This window comes from Sebastes umbrosus, chromosome 2, assembly GCF_015220745.1.
Source record: "Sebastes umbrosus isolate fSebUmb1 chromosome 2, fSebUmb1.pri, whole genome shotgun sequence".
NCBI classification, from domain to species: domain Eukaryota; kingdom Metazoa; phylum Chordata; class Actinopteri; order Perciformes; family Sebastidae; genus Sebastes; species Sebastes umbrosus.
The window spans coordinates 11,268,577-11,291,848 of record NC_051270.1 but is presented as its reverse complement, the minus strand read 5'-3'; the positions used below and the strand labels follow the sequence as shown (position 1 = coordinate 11,291,848).

The window sequence follows — 23,272 nt, the reverse complement described above, 5'->3', positions numbered from 1 at the left end:
GAAAGGAGGGCGATCATTCTTATGCACACATGGCCGTCATCTCTGTTTCTGTAGGAGATATGAAGCTGTAAAATGTAAAACTACACAAACCAGAGAGATATAGTGAGAGAACTTGTCATACCTGTGTTGGCAGTGGTCATCTTCTCCACTTAACACACACATTTACTCACACGTGCACATTGTGAATAAGGCTGTCCACACCATTCCAGTTGGTCAGTAGCGTATAAACTTTATTTAGGTTCTCAGTTCAACATGCAATGTAAAGCCATATTGTGTTGTAGCATACGCACGCTCACCCACATATTTCACACCATACTTGAATAAACTCACAACAAGTAGTGTAGTTCGCTTTGGGCAGAATGGAACGATGTGATAAGTCATACAAACAGAATACTTGTCTTGGAAGCACACAGAGAACATTTCATATTTTACCAAAATAACAGAGTTCCTCAGGGCTACATGCTTTTTAATTTTTGCTTTTTAAGATATTGTGGAAGGTCCTCGGTGATATCTTATCCTGTGTGTGTTTTATTTACGAATCCCTTCAATCAATAGCCTGTAGTAGCCTTAACCCGTCAGGAAATATGTATTGATATTTCAAAGACGTGGTGTCAAAAGCATACCCCCTCCTAGCCGCATGTATGTGGGCGGTAGTCCTGGTAGCCCTGGGCAGCTCACATGTTAATGCCTGCAGCTGCATGAAAAGTGAACAGGGTGTTGCCTGGGAAAGAAGCCCGTTCAGCTGATTTTTGCACAGTAGATAAAGATTTAAATGCTGATAGGCTAACTGTCAGTAACTCAGGCCTAACCCAGTAGTGCTGTGTGCACTGTACCTGGCTTCAGGCCAGCTGTGTGTCTCTGCATAGTTCCCAGTACCATGTGCCAGCCGGTGCACATGGCCCCTGCAGCATCATGCTGTCAGGAGGAGTCCCTTGAAGGCCGGCTCGCTCCTCCTAGATCTGTTCTGCCGCACAGGAAGAGCTGCATGTCTTGAACACATCCCAGCTTCCCCTCTTGGGCGTTTTTCTTTTTTTTCCAAGAGTCATAGCAGGGTGACCAGGCCTTGACCTCACACGTGCTTGAACTCACCACTGGAGGCTCAGTGCAGTGTAGGCAGGCTGCGTGTTTCTGCTTTTGGTTGGGGAGTAGAAAGTGTGCTGTGTTCATCGTTGCAATTTTGTGAGCTGTTTGTATTAGGAATATATTTTTAGGCTTTGGGAATGTGTTTGTTCATCTTCTGTATGATGCCGTTCCATAAATATATCAGCATGTCATTGGCAGTAACCCACAGGGGGACTAAATAAGCTATGATGTGGACAATCTGTGGTGTGGGTGAAATCCAGTGCTTTGGGGGTTAAGTTGTGAAAGTTAATGTAATAACTGCTAGCACCATCTGCTGGCCTACTTCCTTACAAAGAGAGAGAGAGCGTGAGAGAGCGAGTGAGTGAGCGAGAGAGAGAGAGGGAAAAACGAGTCTGGGTTTTAACGACATCTCTAATATTCATGCTGATGCATTTTGCTGCTTTGTGCTTTCATTTTCCGCCGCTCTGCCTGCCAGAGTCTCGAGCTCGCCACACACGCCCCAGCCAGGGAGAGGGGAGGGCAGCACAGCGAGGGAGGACGAGGAGAAAAGAGGAAAAAACAACCGGCCAAACAAGCAAGCAAGCGAGCTAACACAAAAGCCCTTTTGTGTGTAATAAAAGGAGTAACCTACCTTTTTATCCTGGCTGGTGAGGAACACGAGGAGAGAGGCGGCAGAGAGGGAAACGGCAAAGCGGAAAGAGCGAGAAATAAGAGGGAGAAGGCTCAGAGAGACATAGAGAGCACAGGCGGAAAGAGGAATCAATGAGAGGGGAGGAGAGAGGAGCCAGGGGAAGGCAACTCTGACACACACGCACAGAGAGTGTGTGAGTGAGGGAGACTTTTGGTTGAAGCCGGACGACAGCGAGGCAGCACACAAGCGGCAGAATGAGAGCTTCCTGGACTGCCACGCACCTCCTCTACCGCCCACAGCGCTGCTCCCTCATCACCCTGTGAAGAGACAAACGAGGGAGAGTGAGAGTGAGAGAGAGAGAGAGAGAGAGCTCCCATGCACTCCTCTTGAGCCCTGCCCGCTGGGGGAGGAGGAGACGAACGGCTCCGGCGCTCTCTCTCGCACTGCCTGAGGAGAAGAGCTGACCGGGGAGGAAGAGGAGGAGGAGGGGAGGCAAACTAGGAGAGAGGGAGGGGAGGGGGGGAGACACACACAGCTCAAGGAAGAGTGAGAGGAAAAACGACTGTTGAAAAGGGAAAGAGTGAGTGTGTTTGTAAAGAGAAGGCGAGAAACGGCGAGAGAGCAAGGAAACCCGGCGAAAGGGCAAGGCTTTTGTTAGCCGGTTTGGAGAGGGGGGGAGGAAAGAGGAAGAGAGAAAAAAACCCCACCATGTCTACAGTGAAGAGGCCAAGAGGAAGGGTAAGTGAGCTGCTCTGAGAGCTGGGAGGGAGGAGGGACGAGGAGGAGGAGGAGGAGGGGCCGGCAGGAACTGAACAACCTCCTCTGCTACTGGCTCATGCTGCACTGCCGCCATCTTGAACTCATTGCTGCTTTATTTTCCTCCCCTCCATACTCATTTGCTTTGCTGTGCGAGACCTTATCAAGGCACAGTACATTTACAGTGTTTCCTTTTTCCCCACCCCCACTGTCTGTTCCATACATCTCTTTCCCCACCCTCTCTCCGAGCTGCCCTGCGCTGTACTTTATGTACAGTGTATGGTGTGTGTTTGTGTGTGTGTGTGTGCGTGCGTGTCCTCCATGAGTTGAACCTGTCAGTCACCACCAGAGAGCTCACTACATGTGGTAATGAAAGGGGGTGAGAGCGAGGGAAAGCTGGCCGGCCCAAATGGAGCTTACTCTACCTTTTCATGGGCATTAACGGTCCCCACCGATTTCATGGGACTACGTGCTGCTAGAGAGATTGAAATCACTGCAGTGCTGGCAGGCTGTAATTTCAGTTATTTATAGATGTATTACACAGCTGCAGTGCTCCCAGTTTTTGGTGCATTTTATCTTTTCTGTCTCTCTCTCTCTCTCTCTCTCTCTCTCTCCGTCTCTCTGATACAAGCCTGTTTTCATATTTTTTTTTTCTTCCTCTTGCTGCTTCTTTCATGTGTCCTCATGTTCTTCCGCTCTTGAGCATTACTTTCAACCCCTCCCCCCTCTTTCTCTCTCTTTTTTTTTACCATTAACTTGAATGAGAACATTCCAGCATGATCCAGTAAATTTCGTCCTAATAGCCTCAGCAGCATTGCACACGTGAAAATCATAATGCAGCTCTTGTGTGTGTGTGCGTGTGTGTGTTTTTCCCCCTTCCTTCCAAAATGAATCGCTAGTTCTTCAACTCCCTCCCCCCACTTTTGTTGGCGAGGTTCGAGCTAATTCTCTTTATTTAGCTAGCAGTGTGGAAAAAAAAGAAAGAAGCAACCGGGCCGCGCCTGGGCCGTGTAGGCATACGCAACACATTTTTAGATTAGGTCATCCATTTATGGGTTCCCTCTCCGCTGGGCTCAAGGCCCACCATAAGGCGCTTGTGTCGGCATAACCGCAGTCGCACCATCTATTATTCACGTATTATCATGTATCAGCCAGGCTGGATAATTTATGTCTGAAAGGCTCACTGTAACCTGCTGCTCTGAGCCAGTGTTTACCCGACCTTTTTGAATAGCTTACACCTAAAAAGAATTTGTGTCATACTTGGATAGTTTTTATGTCACATGGTTTTCAGAGTTTCAGAGTGTCCTCCACCTGATCTACATGCATTCTTGGTGGAAACACTGGCCTGTCTCATACTGAAGGTGTTGCTGGTAGAATTACATGATAGGAGCGGGAGAGTTGAAGTGAGCATCGTGGTCTAACTCTCTCAGCCCCAGCACCTGAGATGGGGACAGCAACAAGCTCTGCTGTGTGAGAGGTTCACACAGCCTCCAGACGGTTGCTTTTCTGAATGAGTGATAGTTAGATCATTTCCTGTATAGGTTTGCTTGTATTACTCACCATTAGCTGACTCTATAATGACCTCTTGCGTTCATATCGGCCTTAAATAGCAAGCTTGTTATTCATGGCTTTTATTCTAATATCATTACTTGTTGTATGTTACATAACATAAAGACACGAAGAGTACGATCTGATATTGTGAGAGAACCTGCTAAAGCTTGTCTTTATACGACATCAGCTTCAGTCACTCAACTCTGCTTCAAATGTCAGGTGTCAACTTAACAGGTCTTGTGTCACTTGGTCCTTCTATAGCACATATAGCACGCCATCTGAGTCTGGGTTTGTGTCATCTACGATAGATGACATCTTGTCTGTAACATTTGCCTTAAAGAGGTTCTAAAAAACTCTTTTATTTTCTTCCCTCTCTCCTCAGCCTCGAAAGAACGCTAATGGTCCCAGCAGCCAGGTCCGGGTCCTCAGCCCCCCAATGAAGAGCAGCTCATCGTCCTCCTCCTCTTCCTCATCGTCTTCATCCTCATCCAGCTCTTCGTCGGAGAAGAGGACGCCGCGGAGGACACATATTCAGATGGAGTCAGGGACACTGGACAAGCAGGAGAAGGCCAATAGGATAATATCAGAGGCCATTGCTAAGGCCCGACAGCGCGGGGAGAAGAACATCCCTCGAGTTATGAGCCCGGAGAGCTTCCCCAGCTCTTCCTCACAGTACAAGCACCGCAAACGCGAGCACAAAGGAAACGGCAAGGCACGGTTTAAAGAGAAGGCCTGTAGGAAGGCCTGCATCGTACCCTCCTCCAAACCCAAGCAGAAGGCCAAGATCGGGTATGTATTCACAGCCTTTTACACTGTTCTGTAAACCACTGAAATGCATCATCATTTGTTAAAATAATCCTGTGGGTAGAGATTTGATCAGGTCCTACCTTACCCAAAGCAACGTAGAATTTATTTTAACACAGCCTAAACCACGGCAGTGTTAAAAGGCCCGAATGAACAAGTGATATGCCACTGCCGTAGGTAAACACCCTGTTATTGTGCTATCGTACTTACAGAGATTTATGAATATTCGATCCAGAAATAGAACCGCACTGAACAATTTGTCATAACCCATTAAATGTATTGATAATGTATTCTTTTTAATCAATAGTATGGCAATAATAATGACAAAGCATCATAGAATGAACAAATGGACACAAAATCCAGGTATTCCAAGTATTCAATTTACAGTGATATAACAGCAAAGCAGCTGATTTTATTTTCTCAACATCATTTCACAATTTTTTTTGTCAGCACTGAAAGAAAGGTTTGTATCTTCACTGCAGACTTTCCCTTCTACTGTATATCCGTTCGACTAATTAATATGTCTAACCTCGGGCAAACTGATTGTTACCGTCAGTACTGGCAGGACCAGGTGTGCTCTTGCTCGGATGTAGGGGAGGAAATACTAGCAAATAAAACCAAACCTGTTCCTATAGGCTTAAGGGGATAGTTGAGATTTGTGTGTTGACATAAGATGGTATGACGTCTGTGTTTAAATGTTTATCTTAAGAGGTCACATTTGCTGCTGTTCATTTATATCTGGTGAGCTGCTGAATCGCTAGGTCATCTCTCTCCACATGATCTATTGATAGCACCATGAATACACTATGAATATAAAATCAATCTTGTTAAAAGTCCATTGGGTTTGAGCTGAGAATCTAAGCACTAGTACTTGGTAATTTAAATAATACTGTTAAGAGGATGCTCATATTAAACAATGCATACATTTCAACATGTTTGGATTGATCCCGGCCTTACCACCTGCTGCCTGCACTGATTTTAACCTGCTCGTGTAGCAGTTGATTTTTCTGGTACATTGTTTAACTAGCGTACATTTTCTGCCTGTGGTTGCCAAGATGGAAGCTCAAAGTTCAACAGAATTTACAACACGCCATAACAATAAACCTGGCGGGGCTCAGCCGTCAGCATAGACATGGGAGGAGCAAACAAAGGCTGCATTTACATGTGAGACAGTGCTGCCGAGTATGTTCAGGCAAGTAAGTGCTGATGTATAGATACCGCGATCCGCCTCCCATCCCCCTGTTTAACTGCTATAAGCAGTGTGCTGCTATAAGCCACACCCAACACAAGCTATTGAAATATCAGCTGGTGCAGATGTGAGGGCCGATGCAGGGAGCTGGAGGGAAAAGGGGGGAATGTTTAGATACGTTAATGTCAGATTGTGCTGATGAACTAGTGTTAGTTTTATTAAGAGGGCTTGTGTTTTTTTAGACTTGGCGTAAGAGTGACTGACAATGGTCAACAATAATATTGTCTGCCTGGCAGCTGTGTTGATTAATGATTAGATGAGCTAGGCGGAGGGAGAAAAGCTGTTGCAGACAATGGATTTTGCTCGGTGCGTGTGTGTGTGATAATGAGAAAGTTGTGGCAGTGCTGATGTTTGAGAAAATGGTGAGATGATGGAGGAATCAGTTATTGTGATACAGTCCCATCAGCTTTCCAGTGTACATGCCTGGTGATGCTGACAGTAACTGGGGCCTCTTAGCTGTTTGGTTAACTAAAGGATTGTTGATCTGGTGGCATCACTGAACACGCTCAGTTTTGATCATTAAATAAAAGCTCGGTTTGATCATGTAATTTAACTTTGAGACAAAACACGTCTGAGATCAGGACGCCTAACTCTGCACACCCAGATCCTTTTTTTCCCCCAACTTAACCACCTTGCCGCCGAGAAGACGAAGCTGATGAAACCATCAGCATTTAATCAAATGCAATCCAAGACTTAGTCCTGAAGGGCAGCTGACCACAGGTCTGCATTATGTCATTCAAATGTGTTACTGGTAGCGATCCTTGTTGTTACGAGGTAATGAGCTGCGTAACCCATTTTTATTCAGTATGTAACCATACTTGGCCTACATGCGGAAAAAGCATCAGATTAGGGTGCACGCAACATAACCTGCTTATGGAGCCTAATATTGTCTCAGTCGACCTTTTTATAGCTTTCATTACATCATGCATTCCAGCCATTTTGGAACGTCAAACTTATTCAGTCTGGTCAGAAATCTTACAGAAACTTTTATATACGCCATGACCTTTTATACCTGTTTGATAGCTTTGTTTCTGTATTTAGTTTCTTTCGGTTCTCAACACAGACAAATGCTTTCTGTCTGTGGCATAGTATGAATGCTACTATGCTGTGTTTTATTAACCAGGCATAGTAGAATCTAAAGGATGCATTTGAACTTTTTAACACATTGTGTGATGTACTTTCAGTCGTTTTACATACACTAATATTTCAAGATCATAAGGAGTCTGCACTAGTCTGCAGAAAACAGGGCAGGTCACCGTTGACAGTATGCACATTATCTTTCCTGAGTCTCAGAACAGACAGAATTGTGATAATTGCATCAAATACGCTTGATTTGACGCTGTAGTTGGTCCTGCTTAATGAAATCTGAATGCTGTGATTTCATCTTCAGAGGTTGCATACGGTAAGCTATGTGTGATGCAGAATCTTCTCGCAGTCCTTTCAGGATGTGGTCGTAGTGATGGTTTACAGTTGTAGCACCTACTCTGTGTCCCTCTCCCTTCTCGTTTTAATTGAGAAAGGAAGTTCAGATGTACGGGGCCTTGGTGCTAATGTGGCAATGACGTATAACTCTGTCTGTATACGAGAAAAGGCCTGTGGGAGTGTGAGAATATTTCGTCGGAGGTGTGAAGATTCATAGCTGGCAAATGCTCATGCTGGTCGAGCCTTTACTTTTAACTAATTAGGGACTGCACATTAAAGACGAAACAGACACATTTATGACTTAGTTTTCTAAAGAGCTGTACGTAATGATGAATCTTGAGGCCTCAATACCTAACATACATTTGACTCTTGATATGGAAAAAAATACGCTGACAAAAGTGGAAAGTCCATTCCCCTTTTTTATTAGAAACAATCAATTTTTAAAAACATGAAGATGATCAACCGACTTGTTTTGTGTTCCTTAAAGGCACAATGAGTAGTATTTGATAAAAAGCAATGTATAGACTCCTACAAAAATAATCCCTCTCAATCGTCACTTCAAGTCTGTGGTGGTGTCTGTATCTGCAGAGAACGTGCTCTCTGCTTGTATTTTCTCTTTTCCATTCATTTTGCTGTGTTCCCTACATTTTTATATAGGTGGACGCCCAGAAACGTCCCGACCAGGTGCCAGATTGTAAGCGAGCAAACGGTGGACACAGCGCCGAAAAGATGCAAATATATCGAGGCGAAACGCCAAGCTCATTGAGCCGGGGAGGAGGGGCCGACTTTGAATGTTGTGTTTACAAACCGCAACCGGCAAATCCTCCTCATTCTGCCTTTAAAGGACAGTAACAAATCCAGCAAGTCCAGTTTCACTGAGGCAGGCAGGTCTGGGCCTCAAATCATGAGAAGTCAGAGCATGATCAGTCACAGGCTCATGGCACTGTAATGTAAACACGTGAGCTAAAACATAAACACTACTGAATTGGCCTGAACACCCGATGACCTGATTATGCTCCCTTCTTTTTCAACACTTGCTTTTGGAATTCTTAATGTAGCTATAAAAATAACGATGTACTGTTATAAATAAATAATAAATGAAAAAAGGCAGATGCAAGACACAAGATAGACAGGAGGAAGCTCGCTAGCCCAGCAGAACAAACGATCAGGCCGTAATATGACACTGACTTAGTTGTATCAGGTGCAACAAGTAGCAGTGTTGCGGTAGCTCACATGCTTTAGTGATGATTATAAGAAAACTTTGAGACAATGTATTTGTATCAAGGCTGTGAGTGTGCTGCAATGTTTTATGTTTCCTTGGACTGCACCTTCATGTTCTCTGTACCTGTCAAGGCCCTCTCATCATAAACTTCAGTACTGACGTCTGGGAGAGGAGACAAAGTCGATGATGGAGTGCTGGCAGCGCACATACTCATTCGGGGTTGGCTTGTACCCGACTGTATTTGGCTTGAACCACCAAATACAGTGAGACCAGTGTGCATAGCGACAGTGGGGGATAGTTGTTCTGTTACTAATGTGGGGTGATGGAGTCGGCCTGCGTACATGATGAGAGAGATTCATACTGGGTAGAGTCCTGACCATATGCATGCACCACCCAGGACTTCCCCATAAAATACGAATGCATCATGGCTGCAGAGGTAGTAAAATCCCACTAAAGTCGTTACTTTGGCCTCTGCTGTGTTGAGGGTGTGTGCAGGCCTGTGTTCAGACAGCTTCAGGTTGTGTGTGTGTGTCGTTGGTGTTGAGCGTATGCTCACTCTTACATTGGACTCTTCTTTAAGCAGGGACTGGGGCCTGAGATGAGACTATTACCCTAATTGTCTGTTTCTGAGACCACTATGCTGTCATTACTACCTGGGTTTCTAGTAGAATCAATTCCGTTTAACTGCTAATAAGTGCCTTCTGGATCACTTTGCTAGTTTACTCTACCAGCCGCTTGGCAAGCAAGTTAAGGCCCTGACACCGCTGTCCAATTTCGGACCGCCGGTGAGCATCTGTCGCCCTAGTTTTTGCGGTGTGTCCCTCACCGTTGGCACTAGTCTGCCCGTGTCGGTGGCTTTTTGACCGATTCAGCATGCTGAATCGGCGGCGGAGCCCGTTGGTGCGAGAAATCGCTCAGCTTGGGGTCATATCATCATATGGAAAATCTGTCAGACTGATGAGAAACATAAATGAAAGCAGCTGATTAAAATATGGATGCACCAGCCGCTGTGGCAGGTGGACTAGCAACATGACACATATCCAAGAAAAGATGTTGTGTGTTTGTCAGTGATCTTTTTCTTGGCTATTAAAGTGCTTTAATATCAAGTAGGGCTCCTGATCTGGGGGTGTTTGAGGAAAATACAACCACATAAGACTAAAGTCCCAACGGATGTTTTAATAAATGTACATTTCATTAGAGTAACATTAAAGGTACATTTAAGTGGACCTTTTAATAAAGCTTAAACATAGGCTTGTAAGATCGAATCAAAACATATCAACATTGAAACTCCTGTGCTTTGAAGGGGACATGACCCTGGGGAATCACTCACATCTGTTAAAAAGATGATGCAGGTGTATGTCCTGTAACTTGTAATTCACTTATTTACAGTATTTGCTTCAAAAGTGACCCATATAACTTTATTAGGGCTGTCAAAGTTAACGTGATAATTATGCGTTAACGCAAATTTGTTTTAACGCCTCTAATGTCTTAAACACATTAACGCAACTTGCGATTTGTAGGTTGTAGCAGGCTCAGTTTTAAAGCTAGAGTGAAGATACTGGCATCATATGAAACTATAAAACCTAAGGAATCCATTGGTACTATACTTATCGTAATAGCTTATTGCAAAGAAGCCTAAATAAAGCTCCAGACTGTCACTAAATTTTGGCGAGAAAAAACTGTCATGGCCATTTTCAAAGGGGTCCCTTGACCTCTGACCTCAAGATATGTGAATGAAAATGGATTCTATGGGTACCCACGAGTTTCCCCTTTACAGACATGCCCACTTAATGATAATCATATACAGTTTTGGGCAAGTAAGTGTTTCTGGGCAATATTTGTCATTGTTTTGTGTTGTTAATTGATTTCTAATAATAATTATATACATACATTTGTATAAAGCCAGCATGTTTGCCCACTCCAACGTTGATAAGAGTATTAAATACTTGACAAATCTCCCTTTAAGGTACATTTTGAACAGATAAAAAAATGCATCACGATTAACTATGGACAATCGTGATTAATCGCGATTCAAATATTTTAATTGATTGACAGCCCTAAACTTCATATATCCCTTAATGCATAAAATACATAATTAGCTGTATGAGATCCATGCTGACCCACAGGCCTTTTTCACAGCAGACATTTTGGCTGACAGTAATGGTGGTTGTGTTATATTCCATCTTACGAATTTAGTTTAGTTTCAAGAGTTAAGTTTGTTTTATGTGTCTCGTTTGACTCTTCCAATGTAAATTTAATGGCCTCTTTTCATTGAAAGAGAGACCGACATTCATCATGTTGAGCATGTGTCTTTGCTGGTAAAGGAATATTACAAATGTCACCTCAGCTTTTTGGCCGGGTGACATCAGGGCCTGCGTCTAAACTAAAGCACACACTGAGAGGAGAAATCAGTTCCCAGTAGAGATATTGCTGTTAATTGTAGCATTTTTTATCTTTTAACAAATGAAACAAAGGCACTGTTAGATTTTAGGTTTAGTCTGCTACTGTAAAGTACGTATTGTGTATTGAAATATTTACCAACAGAATCTACCCCTGGGTGAGGCAAGGGTTATTTAACAGGCCAAGCTTGACTGATCACAGCTCCCCGCATGCTGGAATTTGCTTTTCTAGGCAGCCTACCTGCTGAAAAAATAAGCTCATATAATCATCAGATGAAAGCACTGTGCCGCTCATCCCCCTTTTTGTTCCTCCCTCCCCCCCTTTCCTCCTTTACATTTTTTCTCCCAATATAAATTTGGTTCGTCCGGCACGCTCAAAGCATCCAATGTTTCCTGTGAGCAGGCGTGTTCTAAATATGCTGATACAACAAAGCAGCGGGGTAGCAGGGAAATATCAAACAAAATGGTGCTCGTGAGATCAATTACATGATAGAAAATGGAGGTTTAAGTCTAGCGTATATGCAGCAGCGTATAGCTGTTCATATTTCAGGGGCTTGCCTGCAAGCCGTCTAATCTCTTTTCCCCTCACTTTTTCATTAGGAAGAGCTAAAGCTGTTTTTTTAATTGAGTGTTTTCCTAGTTAATCCCTCGCGGGGTGCGTATGTGTGCATGTTCACGTGTGTGATGCATAAACATGTTTGTGGGTCTGTGTTGCTTGCCTTTGAGTTTTAAAGTCATGCAAACGTACACACTCTTGTGAGTGTGTGTGTGAGCGTTGCCCATTTTTTAAATGTTTGCTGAATAAAGCAGAAATCCCCCGTGTGGCCGTGTGCACTGTGCTGATACAGTATTTGTCTTTGAGAGGGGGCTTGATGGTGCTGTTACTACGGTTTCCAGTTGTGTGGCACTGAGATTATAGCCTTCCATTCATAAGAAGGGGGATTTCCTGACGAGGACCAGCACTACTGTCTCAATAAGCCCCTCAGGATGAGAAACAGACACACAAACACACACACCACACTTAGGCTAACAGCAGTTTTGAAGGATACTCCGTCACACACAATCTCTGAGGTAGACGCACTTAAATGCGATGGAGGTCTCTCTGAGATGCCGAAGCACCACGTTGCAGTCTTGGCCTGCGAGCCACTATCATATCTTGATTCTATTAAAATCAAACCCTCACACATACACTCCCAGTGGCGGCATGCCAAGTAGGGCAGGACAACACTGGGGGGACAAGGGATGGAGGTTATTTGGCACAATAGGAGGATGGGAGCCGAGCGAGCCTCCAACGGCAACTAGCCTATCACTCTGAGGAAAAAAGGCAAGTGGTAGCCTATCATCAGGGATCGCTCTGTAATGTCAGATCAGGGGCAGCTGTAGTCTAATTAGAGATGCAAGATTATGTCTGGAGGATGGCCTCTTTAAATCCTGGTGGGGAGGAGAGTGAATCACTTTCCTCTCCATCAGTAACAAACATTAAAGGCAGCAGTACCATCCAGGTGGAAATGCATGTGTACAGTATATAGAGAGAGTTGTGAAATAAGAGAAGATAGGCTTCTCATGGACTAAAGACGTCAGGAGTGATGACAGCTGAAACGTGATATTTATTGTGGTATCTATTACAGCGGAAATGTTATTAATACAATAAGTTATGAATTTGTTTTACTGAGGAAATGATTAAAATAATGACATGTAAAACATTTTACAGAAAATGAACATACAACCGGTTCAAAATGAAATGTTTGCTTCATTTCTGCTATCAGAATGATTAAACATAAATCAAGCGCAGCTTCCCACTCATACCGGAGCGCTGTCAGCACTCCAATCTCCTTGTGCCATTTACTGTTTTAATTATAGAAAAGCAATCATTTCATCGCTTCAGAAAAAAAACAAAGTAATTATCACTAAATACAACTATGCATAGCCTCAGTCATAAAGATTGATTATCCATATACTTTTTAATTTTCATATGTTAACATATTTTAAATGAAGATTTATATGCCATGTTTTTATTTGAACACTGTCTCTGCATTGCTCTTTCTGACGACGGAGGCTCGACTGGTTACACTTCTATTCTTTTTGTATTCTTTTTATTTAACAAGTGCATGGCAGTTGTCGCAAAGCTCCCTGCCAAACGCTTTGGCATTTACTAATGTGCCTTGATGTACCCAAAACCGGCTTTTTAAAGCAGGCTTGCATACAACATGCAGCCTGTTGAGGAGACTAAAAGTCGAGTATACCACAAACTGTTGTGCAGGGCAGATCACACGGTTTCAAGTGAAATGTTGAGTAACGTTAAACTTACCACATCTGTATTTCTTTGTCAAAGTATATTGCAAAACATTTGAGGCCCTGAATGTGTTGCCGTTAATCCAGGATCAGCCTTGGGGCTATAATGTACTTAAATATGTCAACATAGTTTTTATATTGACTGTGACAGTTATAGTTAGTCTGAGAGTCACATGTGTTCATTTGGTTGACCAGAAGTCTTAACTCCATGGTTTAGGACAGGTTTTCTTTGCCAGAGGGTAGGATTATAAGAGGCGACACCTTCTGCAAGTAAACTGTGTTCACATAAATAAAACAAGGTTGTCTGATTTCCCTTTCAGTTTGTCATATAGGCAGCATTCTTCTGCGATATATATATATATAGAAAACATTGTGAAGCAAACTTGTGTGGTTATTTGGTCAATTTCTCAATTTTATTTCTTGAGCTTGTCAGAGTGTTAGCCTTCTAACCTTCAACCACTAAAATGACAACACTTAGCCATCCTTCTCTTATAATTCAAGGTCAACCGATATGGTTTCTATGGCGTTTGAACTGCCTGTGCAAAAGCTCAATAGCCAGTTCTTCACATCAGGGAGACTTGACTGTGACACTGAAGAGTTGAACTGACTGCTTTCAGACCTCTTTTTCCTCAGTAAGAGGATAATTTGAAAGTCCTCCCTGTCATTTGAGTTAATATATATTTCAGCTTGTGGGGAGGCGATCTAGTCAAGGGGGAGAGTGTGTGTGTGTCAGCGCTGGCGCTAGTAAACCCCTGGGTGGTCCCGTGTATCAGCCACAGCAGGGTGGAACAGGCTCTAACCATCACTAAGATGTGGCTTATGGTTTGTGTGTCTCTGTCTGTGTGTATGAGGAATATATACTTTTCATCATATTAAGCTCTAACTATGCCATGTTGCTTTCATTAACGCCAAAGGCTGGGGTGATATGGCCAAAATCTTCTATCCTAATAAAGGTAATTTCATATCACGATAACAATATATATCACCTATAGCATGTTTCTGGTATTTCAGTAAATAAATAATAGTCTATATGAAATGACCACATTGTACAGCCTATTTTTGTATACTGTGTAAAATTTACACAGTATACAAAAATAGGCTGTACAATGTGGTACTTTTCAATTGTCATTGGTTTCATTTACACTGTAAATGAAACCAATGACAATTGAAAAGTATTGAGTGTTTTCTCCTTTGATTAAGAACTTGAGTGCAAAATGAAAGTAACTTCTATAGAAATTCTAGAGAGAAAAAAAACATTTCCAGTAAACACTGACTATGTTCACATGCAGATTAAGACAATAATTATACTGGGGTATTCCCAGAAGCAGAATTTTTTTCCATTCAGGTTTTCTGAGAAATTTGACTTAACATGTGTTTTTTATTATCAATTAAGACGATGCAATTGTGTATCATGATATTTCAATATGATTTCATCACAATATGATTCCATTAAAAGTCAATAAATTATCATATTGAATTATCAGCCAGCCCTATAAATGACTGCTTACATACAGTATATGGCATTACCCAGGAGCCACCTCACCATCAATGCTCTGTCTGTACTGGCTCAATCGATGGTTTCACAGCCCTCAAGTGTCTCGTTTCACAGTTCAGGTCTTTCCATATGGGGATCAGAGAGACGCTTTAGCCCTGTTGTATGTTGTTAGCTGCTGAGCTGCTGCCTGGTGATGTGACACTGGTATTCTGTTAGGCCCGTATCCCAGCCAGCTTTTATTTGGTAGAGGAAGAACATTGTGTTTTGTCCCATTCAGCTGCTTTATAATGTTTTTTTCTATTTTCCTGGGTGTCACAGCTGGTTATTTTTCCTTTTTTTCCCCCATTGTGTCACTCTGACTTGGCACATTTCTCAACCATTCATAGTGTCAGTGGACATGTGCTGGTATTGTTTTTCACAGGAAGTGATGTCACTGTGAACATTGCCGCCCACATCGCCAAATACACTCCCAAGGGCACGTTGCATGGCAACCATAAAGTGTCATTGTCGAGAGGATTTGTGAAATGTAATATCATCCAGAGGGGGCAGGGACACCACACAGAAGGGACAGCTCTTCATCAGCTCAGTGCTTCTGGAAGAATCAGATGCTTTCTACTTTACATATATCACAATAGGTGTGTGTTTGAGCGTTTGTGGATCCTGAAATGTCTTTGATGCTGATTATATCTTTATCGACTCGCTCTATGTTTTTTTCCAGTTAGCGCTTTCTTTTGACAGAAGCTACTGTTGCTGCTTATATGGTGACTGGTCAAGAAGACAAGCCTAATGTGTCTGAAGAACCTGTAGGAGTGTAAACCACAAGTTTCATCATGATAAGATATTATATTGATTCTTTGGACAACAATAACATATTTGCTGATATCACAAAGTTTGCCACGATACGACTTTGATTCAATTCAGGGGCCTTTGATCGATATGAGACAATACCATATAGAGATGTTCCCGATACTGATTCCAAAACCTGAACCTGCGGTATCAGTCGTTACCAAGCACCGATCCAATACCAGCGTGATTTAAAAAAAAGAAATAAATGATGCATGTATTACTATGATTATTTAACAGCTGTTTACTAATGACCATGTCTACATGGCTACAGTTACCATCACGCTCTCCACTGGCACCCCACTGTTGTTGTTTGCTATCGTCGAGTGACAAACTACCTGCAATCAGTTTTTCTTCGCTGCTCTAAAACAGTAGTTGCCGTTGACAGCAATGATACATCCAGGGCGACAGCACAGTGAAGGCTACTTTGTTTGTTTAGAATCCTGTTAAACAAGTTTATTTTTTGTGGGTTAATAAATTATGGTATCAGATCGTAGCATAGACTGGCGTGCTTGCTGTTACCAAATTTGGGCAGCATCGGACGCATTTTGGAACAACTCTAATATCATATGCCCAAATAACACAATCCGTTACATTTCTATCAACTCACAAAAAGCAACTAAAATATGATTTGACAATTGTATTACTGGACTCTGTAGGAAGGAGGTGCGCTTGGACAGAAATGGTGACACAGACGTGCCATGGGAATTTCAAAATAAAGGCGTATCTTAAAGATGATACATATTAATGTTTTCACTCTGCATCAATAATATAGGATCCTTGATCACTGAATCGATATATTGATCCAGATTGATGTATCGTTAGACACCTAGAAACCTGTAGAGAAGCAATACAAATGAACAGGTCTTTCCAGCTTTTTTAATTCTGTTGGTCTCTCTTCTACTGACAATATATCATTTAACTTTACTGTTTCAAAGTCTCCATCAATCTCCATGTCTGATTCGAATGGGAAAGCCAATCAACACCACAATAAACTGAGTTGAAAAGAGATCTTAAATTTGGACAAAAGCTGTTTGTTGTGTTTACAACATTGTGCTGTATTACGCAAAAAACAGTTCAGAGGATGTCTGTGGTGTTGTTGTGGTTATCACTTTGTTGTATCTCTCCACACTGTATGAAGATTTCTAACAAAAATACTGAGAAAATGTCTGTCTTTGTCATTATCTGTTGACATCTACGAATGTCAGTCTGTGATGGAATTAAACCAGGCTGCTACTGCTATGAGCACTAAAAGGAACGAAATTAGGAAGCTTATAGACATGATGCAACTACTAATCTACTACATGGAATCGATACGAAAATAGGCAGTGTTTCTTTTAAATGGTTGACTTGTTGAGAAGCTAATATGCTGTTTCAACAGGTTGGCTTGCTGTCCCTTACAGGACGGGCATGATGTTCTACAGGCTGACCTCCTCCTATCTTGTTGGCCCACTTGGTGTCTAAAGAACTGATTTGCTGTCTAACAGAATGAATGTTTGCTAACAATATAGAAGATATTGGAAAGCGTGGGAATCTTTGTTCACACTCAATGTGAGTCCCTCATGTAATCTCATATGAAGAAGCCCTACGGGGACATCCTGCTCACTAGAGACATACCTGCTCATGTGACATGAGTAGGCCTTTTGATTTTGTGTGTGTGGAGCACAGAGCATGTTTGCCTTTGTGGGAAGGCTTTGTGGGTTTGTTATGTTTATGCAAACGCGATGGAGAGTGAGAGAGTGAAGATGCCGTTGTGTGTCAATATGATAGCCCTGTTTTTAAAAAAAAAAATGTCCTTCCCCCACCATTAACATCACACCAAGCCAGAGATTTGGCGCCTGTGGCTTCCAAGAGATAATACATGTGGAGAGGCGCAAGATAGGAAGTGTGTGCATATGTGGTGAGAGAATATATGGGGAAAGGTCACAGAAATAATATGTGACTGTGTGTGAAAGAGAGAAGAGCGAGTTAGAAGGATGAAGCGCTGGCGAAAAGTAGAAGCTCGCGTCTATTCATTTTTGCAATCTGCTGCTATCTGGGCTCCTGATATCATCACGTCGCTGCAGTCTGTCTCAGTACTACAATTGTACATTAGGCCATGGTGAGAATTTCAACACTCACAAATAGCAATGGCAAGAAAAATATTTGCCAAAATTATGATCGAATGATGTTGGTGTAAATTCGCAGACGAGGTGGGAGCTTTAGCAAAGCACTGAATTCCTTTCCCCATAAACTCTGGCAGCAGCTCCCATTGTGAGGATGTTAATACGTGTAAGCTTTTCCTACCGTACCTCAGCTGGTCCCCTAGCAGCTGTTGTATGTATGTTGGGGTCAGAAATTGCCTGCTGACAGCTGTAGATTCTTATAGAATATAGGCTGCTGCTGCAAATGCATGTATTGTTTACAGACTGCAGTGCAGCAGATGCAAATCTAAGAGCTCCTGTTTCACTCCATCTTGCATACTGGTGCAAAGGAAGCCCACAGGGGGCTCTGCATGTGTAGCCTACGTTTTAATAAACAAATGGTTTTCCATCTTATTTTTTTTCTGCTAGACATGTCAACGCCATGCTGCTCATTAGTTTGTCTTTTATGGTCTCTCAGTGTAAGCCTCTTTTAATGACGACACTTACTATTCTTATAATCCATTAGAGACAGGCCCTCACCCAAGCAGTTGAAGATATTTTTATCATGGTCAGATTTATTTTAGAACTTTTGATATGAACACTGATGCCATTTGTGAGATTCATAAGCTCTGGGGTTAAATGTACCTAGATTTAGGGCTGGGTGATAATTTATCATCTTTCAATGGAATCATATCGTGATGAAATCGTATATCGAGATTGTGATACACAATTTACGTCGTCTTAATTGAAAATAAGAAGCACATAACTTAAATTTCTCAAAAAAGCTGATGTGAAATATTTTGAGGGAATATCATTTGAAGATTGCGGTTTTGTTTTTACATCACACTTTTACATTACCACTCAGTTCAATGTGATTAACAAATGTGTATATATGGAAATATTTATTTAATTTTTCTTTATAATTTAACTTGAAACTGTTATGTTCATTTTGCATTAAAGTTCTTAATTAAATGAGAAAATACTTAGTACTTTTCATTTGTCTAGTATTTAATTCACACAGAAGTATACCAGAATAGGCTTTACCGTGTGGTTATTTCATATACTCATTATTTATTGAACTACTGGAAAACATGCTATATTGTGATATATATCGTTATCGAGATATGAAAGGACCTATATCGTGTTAAAAACAATTTTGGCCATATCGCCAAACCCTACCTGGATTTTGATTATACATGTGAATTGATTTTCAAGTGTCTGCACAGATGATCACGAGTCACCTCTGGGCATTTGTCAACACAAAATACTCCTATTAACTAGGGGTGGGTGAAAACATTGATACAGCATAGTATTGCAATATTTTGCGTGACAATGTTGTATCGATACACGGGTGTCAAGTATCGATCTTTTATTGTATAAACTATTAACCTATTAACAATCCAATTAAAAACTGGAAAACTTAAGGAATGTTAGTTTGTCGGGAAGAAGGCTAAATAATGCTCCAGGAAAAACTGGCATGGCCATTTTCAAAGGGGTTCCTTGACCTCTGACCTCAAGATATGTGGATGAAAACTCTTGAGATGAACGGAGTGAAAACTGCATCTTATTAGATAAAACAGATGTTGACAAACTGCTTATTTTGCAGTTGAAAAAAGGTAATAAATCACAATATATCGCAATATATCTTATCGCAATACTCAGCATATCGCAAAATGTTTAAAATCACAAGATCGTATCCTGACTTAAGTATCGTGATAATATTGTATTGTGGGGCCTACGGTGATTCCCACTCCTACTATTAACAACAATGCAGTAAACATTACCATATGTGCTTGGTACGTGTTGTCATTACTCTAGCCTTCATGTCATCGTATTCATGGGTGTGCTTTTTCCTTTCTACAGGAAAATCGTCATCAAGATTGGGAAGAAGAAGAAGCGAAAGCCGGAGTCCTCAGAGGAGTCGGATGATGACCCTCCCACTCGACGCGCTTCTAAAGATGACGACTCTGTAAGATCCAGCATATACACACACACACACTCACAAACTGACACATAAACCTACAATACAAGTCACTATTTTCCTGGCAAAATAGTAGAAATAACTGGGGCTGTAATGCTTGGGAATACTTAGAGTGTATTTCATCCCACTTTGTCATTTAAAATATTAATCCTAAACGGTGAGACAACACTTTTCAGTGGGAGTTTGCCCTCGTTTGCCTGTTTTTTAATTTATTGCGTTATTTTTAATTTTTTTAATTGTTGAATACTCGATTCTGATTGGTCGATTACGGCGTTCTACGGTCTGTTACTTCTCTACAGCAGACCGTTGCTATGTATAGCAGACCGTTGCTATGGGCGCAGTCCTGATCTGGGACTTTTTTTGTGTCAAATTATGGATTTCTTAAGTAAGTAGCCGTGTACTAAGTGGGATAATGTAAAGCTAGTGGGTCATTGTTGTGAAATAAACCCCTTCAAGACGATGCAAGACCCCTCCACTTCATGCCCTGCATCACTCTGTCGGGGTTTATTTCACAACAATGACCGGCTCGCTGTACATTATCCCTTACTGGTGTCACACCTCTGCTAAAAGAAACCAAATAGAAATTCTGTCTCTTTTTCTGTTGCCACTCCGGTAGAGGGCATTGAGTGATGCGGTGTCCTCGGCCTGACTGTTGACACTGCTGCTGAGCCTGGAGGAAGGCTTCACAGCTTTAGCCTGAGCCTGGGAGGATTGACTCTGTGGTTCACGTGGGGGTCAGGCAGTGGGTGGCTATCTCAAGTGCACACACTTAGCTGTGTCATTTATGGAGAAATGATGGAGACATCATCAACACAGCATTATATCTAGGTCAAAGCACTGACAATAGCACCTTCACACATAACACACGTCTAAATTTAACAGTTTTTCATTTAAAAGGAAATTTTGTTGCCACAGCAGCCAGTAAAATTGAAATCCTCCAGGGATTTTCTGTTTGTTTGATAACATAACACTTAGCTAAATTAAGTGATCACATGGTGTTTATTTCAAAAGCAGAGTAATGATTCTATTTTCCACTAAACACAAGGTACCGCTGTGGAAAAAAAAAGCGACTGCTCACCTGAGGTTGAGATATTTTTTTCCCAATACATCCTAATGAAATTCTCAGAAATGTTTGTGGCTGATTTCTGTGTGATCTGATCGAAAATGAGGTGACGCGCGAGTTTATCTTTTATTCTAACACGATCCTGTGCTCTGTTGCTCACTGCTAAGTGAAGCCAGATATCTGCTATGTTAAGAGTGACATGTGTGAATGAGTGGGGATGACTTTGTCTCCTCCTTCGCCCCACCACCTCTCTCTATCCGGACTATTGCCTATGATATAATTACGCTCGTTAAATGGCGCCCCTGGCCTTAATTAAAACAGTCTGTTGATGACTCATTTGGGATGATCCTGTGGAAGGAGTCAAAGTAGCATGGCTGACAGCTAGAAATAAAAAAGCACGACCACCTCCGGGGCTCAGCCCTATTGTCATGGCATGCGGCTGGTTTGATTTTCCAGCTTCTGGTCAGCTAGGGTTTGGGGATGTGAGGGTAGATCTCCATGGGGATATTATGCTCCACACCTAATTAACTTTGGCTCAGTGGCATTTATTCCTAATTAACTACATATTATCATTAGGAGGGGCTCGTGTATTGATGCAGGATACAGCAGCCCACGCATGTGATAATTATAAAGGCTTGACAGGAAGGGATAGAAAGAAGCTGGATTTTAAAACGCTCTTGTGTTGTGTTTTTTTTTTTTTTTTTTTGAGCATTATGTTTTTTCAGAAATTCTTCCTTGGTTTAATGAAATTTAAGGTCATTTATGGGTCATGTTTTTTTTTTTACTTCCCGAGGATGGAGAACCCAAATTAGCCTTTTCAATATGAGTTAGTTTGAATCTTCAATTTTTTTATGATTCATATTTTTCATCCATTTCCAAGAAGAAATATAATATAATTAGTAAAATGGGTCTGTTGATACAGTGATATTGGAGAAAATTTAGTGTAGACAGGATATTATCCTAATTTAATTTGATAGATATTTGAACAGCTATCTTTTGAATCAAAATTATAGATGGTATCAAAAATGTCAAGGGGACAGTCGGAGAAGAACTTACATGAGTAAATGTTAAATCAATAGTAAACACAGTGTGTGGGCATCGTTGCTGTTACTTTGATTTACATGAACTGCAAATGTGAAACAACAAGTTAATTTAGTTTAGCTACACAAGAAGTAGCCTCACACTCATAAATCAGTCATGAATCAGTGTGGTCTTTCTGTGTGGTTTCCTGCTGAGCTCTTCAGCAACTTCAATGGTACACAAGTGTTAAAGAGTGACGTTGATGCTTTTTCTGATATACAGTAAATCCGTGTTAGTTAAAGGTGCAGTGTGTAGGATTTGGTGGCATCTAGTGGTGTGGTTGCAGATTGCAACCAACTAAATACTTCTCCGCTCACTCCTCCCTTTCCAAGACTGCTGTACATGTGCCGCGGAGTGCAAAACCGTAATAACACTACTTTAGGAGCAACGGAAGTCAGACAGCGACTGGCGGTACCACGGTTTTGCATTCTGCGGTTCACGTTACCGCAGTTTCACAAGTGTGTTTGAGAACAATGGTGGCCTTCAGGTAACGTGAAAATGCGAAAGGCTCTCTTTAGAGCCAGTGTTTTGTTTGTCCGTTCTGGACTGCTGTACAAACATGGCAGAGCAACATGGTGGACTGAAGAGGACCTGCTCCTTATCTCCCCTGTAGATATGAAGGGCTAACTCTAAGCTAACGAAAACACAACCATTCTTAGTTTCAGGTGATTATACACTAATGAAAACATAGGTATGAATATTATATTATATTTCTGCTAATAGATCCCCCGACACTGTTCCTTAAACAAGTGCACTGATGGAGAATATTCGCCCATATAATGTTGCATAAGGGGGCAGTAAGCATGTGTACATATGGAAGATGATCATTGGTTCCAGCAGTGTTTACATCTGCTCGGTCCAGTTCCAACCTTCCCTATGTTCAGATTTACTGAGTAGAGCCATTTAGAACTACGTTTTTTTATTTTTCAGTGGTGAAATTGATGTATGAAATAATCCAGATCAGTTGAATATTTTTGTGTTTCTTCCACCTTGTTTTTCTCTCCTAGAAGAGGCGATCAAATCGCCAGGTGAAGAGGAAGAAATACGCTGAAGAGCTGGAGGCCAGGTTGTCAGATGATGAGGTCAAGGTTATTGTCAAAGCCAAGAAAGCCAACACTGCAGCAACCAAGCAGCCTGCTGTTCAACTCTTTGTAGTAAGTAGTTCTGCCTACACATCCCTAGCAGCTAAGAAGTAGAAGTAGAGTTTAAATTCATAATCTTTTTTAGAAAACATAAAAAATACTGCACTAGAGTGCAGCGTAGAGCCAAACTAGTTTC

General features: G+C 41.8%; 1 protein-coding gene across 12 annotated transcripts in view; it reads left to right on the top strand.

The window, feature by feature from the left end:
* chd9 (chromodomain helicase DNA binding protein 9) overlaps positions 1 to 23,272 on the top strand; it is an 83,639-nt gene that overhangs the window by 27,293 nt on the left and 33,074 nt on the right. For 10 of the 12 annotated variants that reach the window (XM_037750290.1, XM_037750280.1, XM_037750260.1 and 7 more), the window contains 3 exons: positions 4,404 to 4,810; positions 19,734 to 19,839; positions 23,002 to 23,148. In XM_037750290.1, coding sequence (XP_037606218.1) covers positions 4,404 to 4,810; positions 19,734 to 19,839; positions 23,002 to 23,148 — 660 coding nt within the window. Of the gene's footprint in view, positions 1 to 1,459; positions 2,453 to 4,403; positions 4,811 to 19,733; positions 19,840 to 23,001; positions 23,149 to 23,272 lie in introns of those variants that run through there. The other 2 variants (XM_037750296.1, XM_037750269.1) reach the window with 2 other exon arrangements.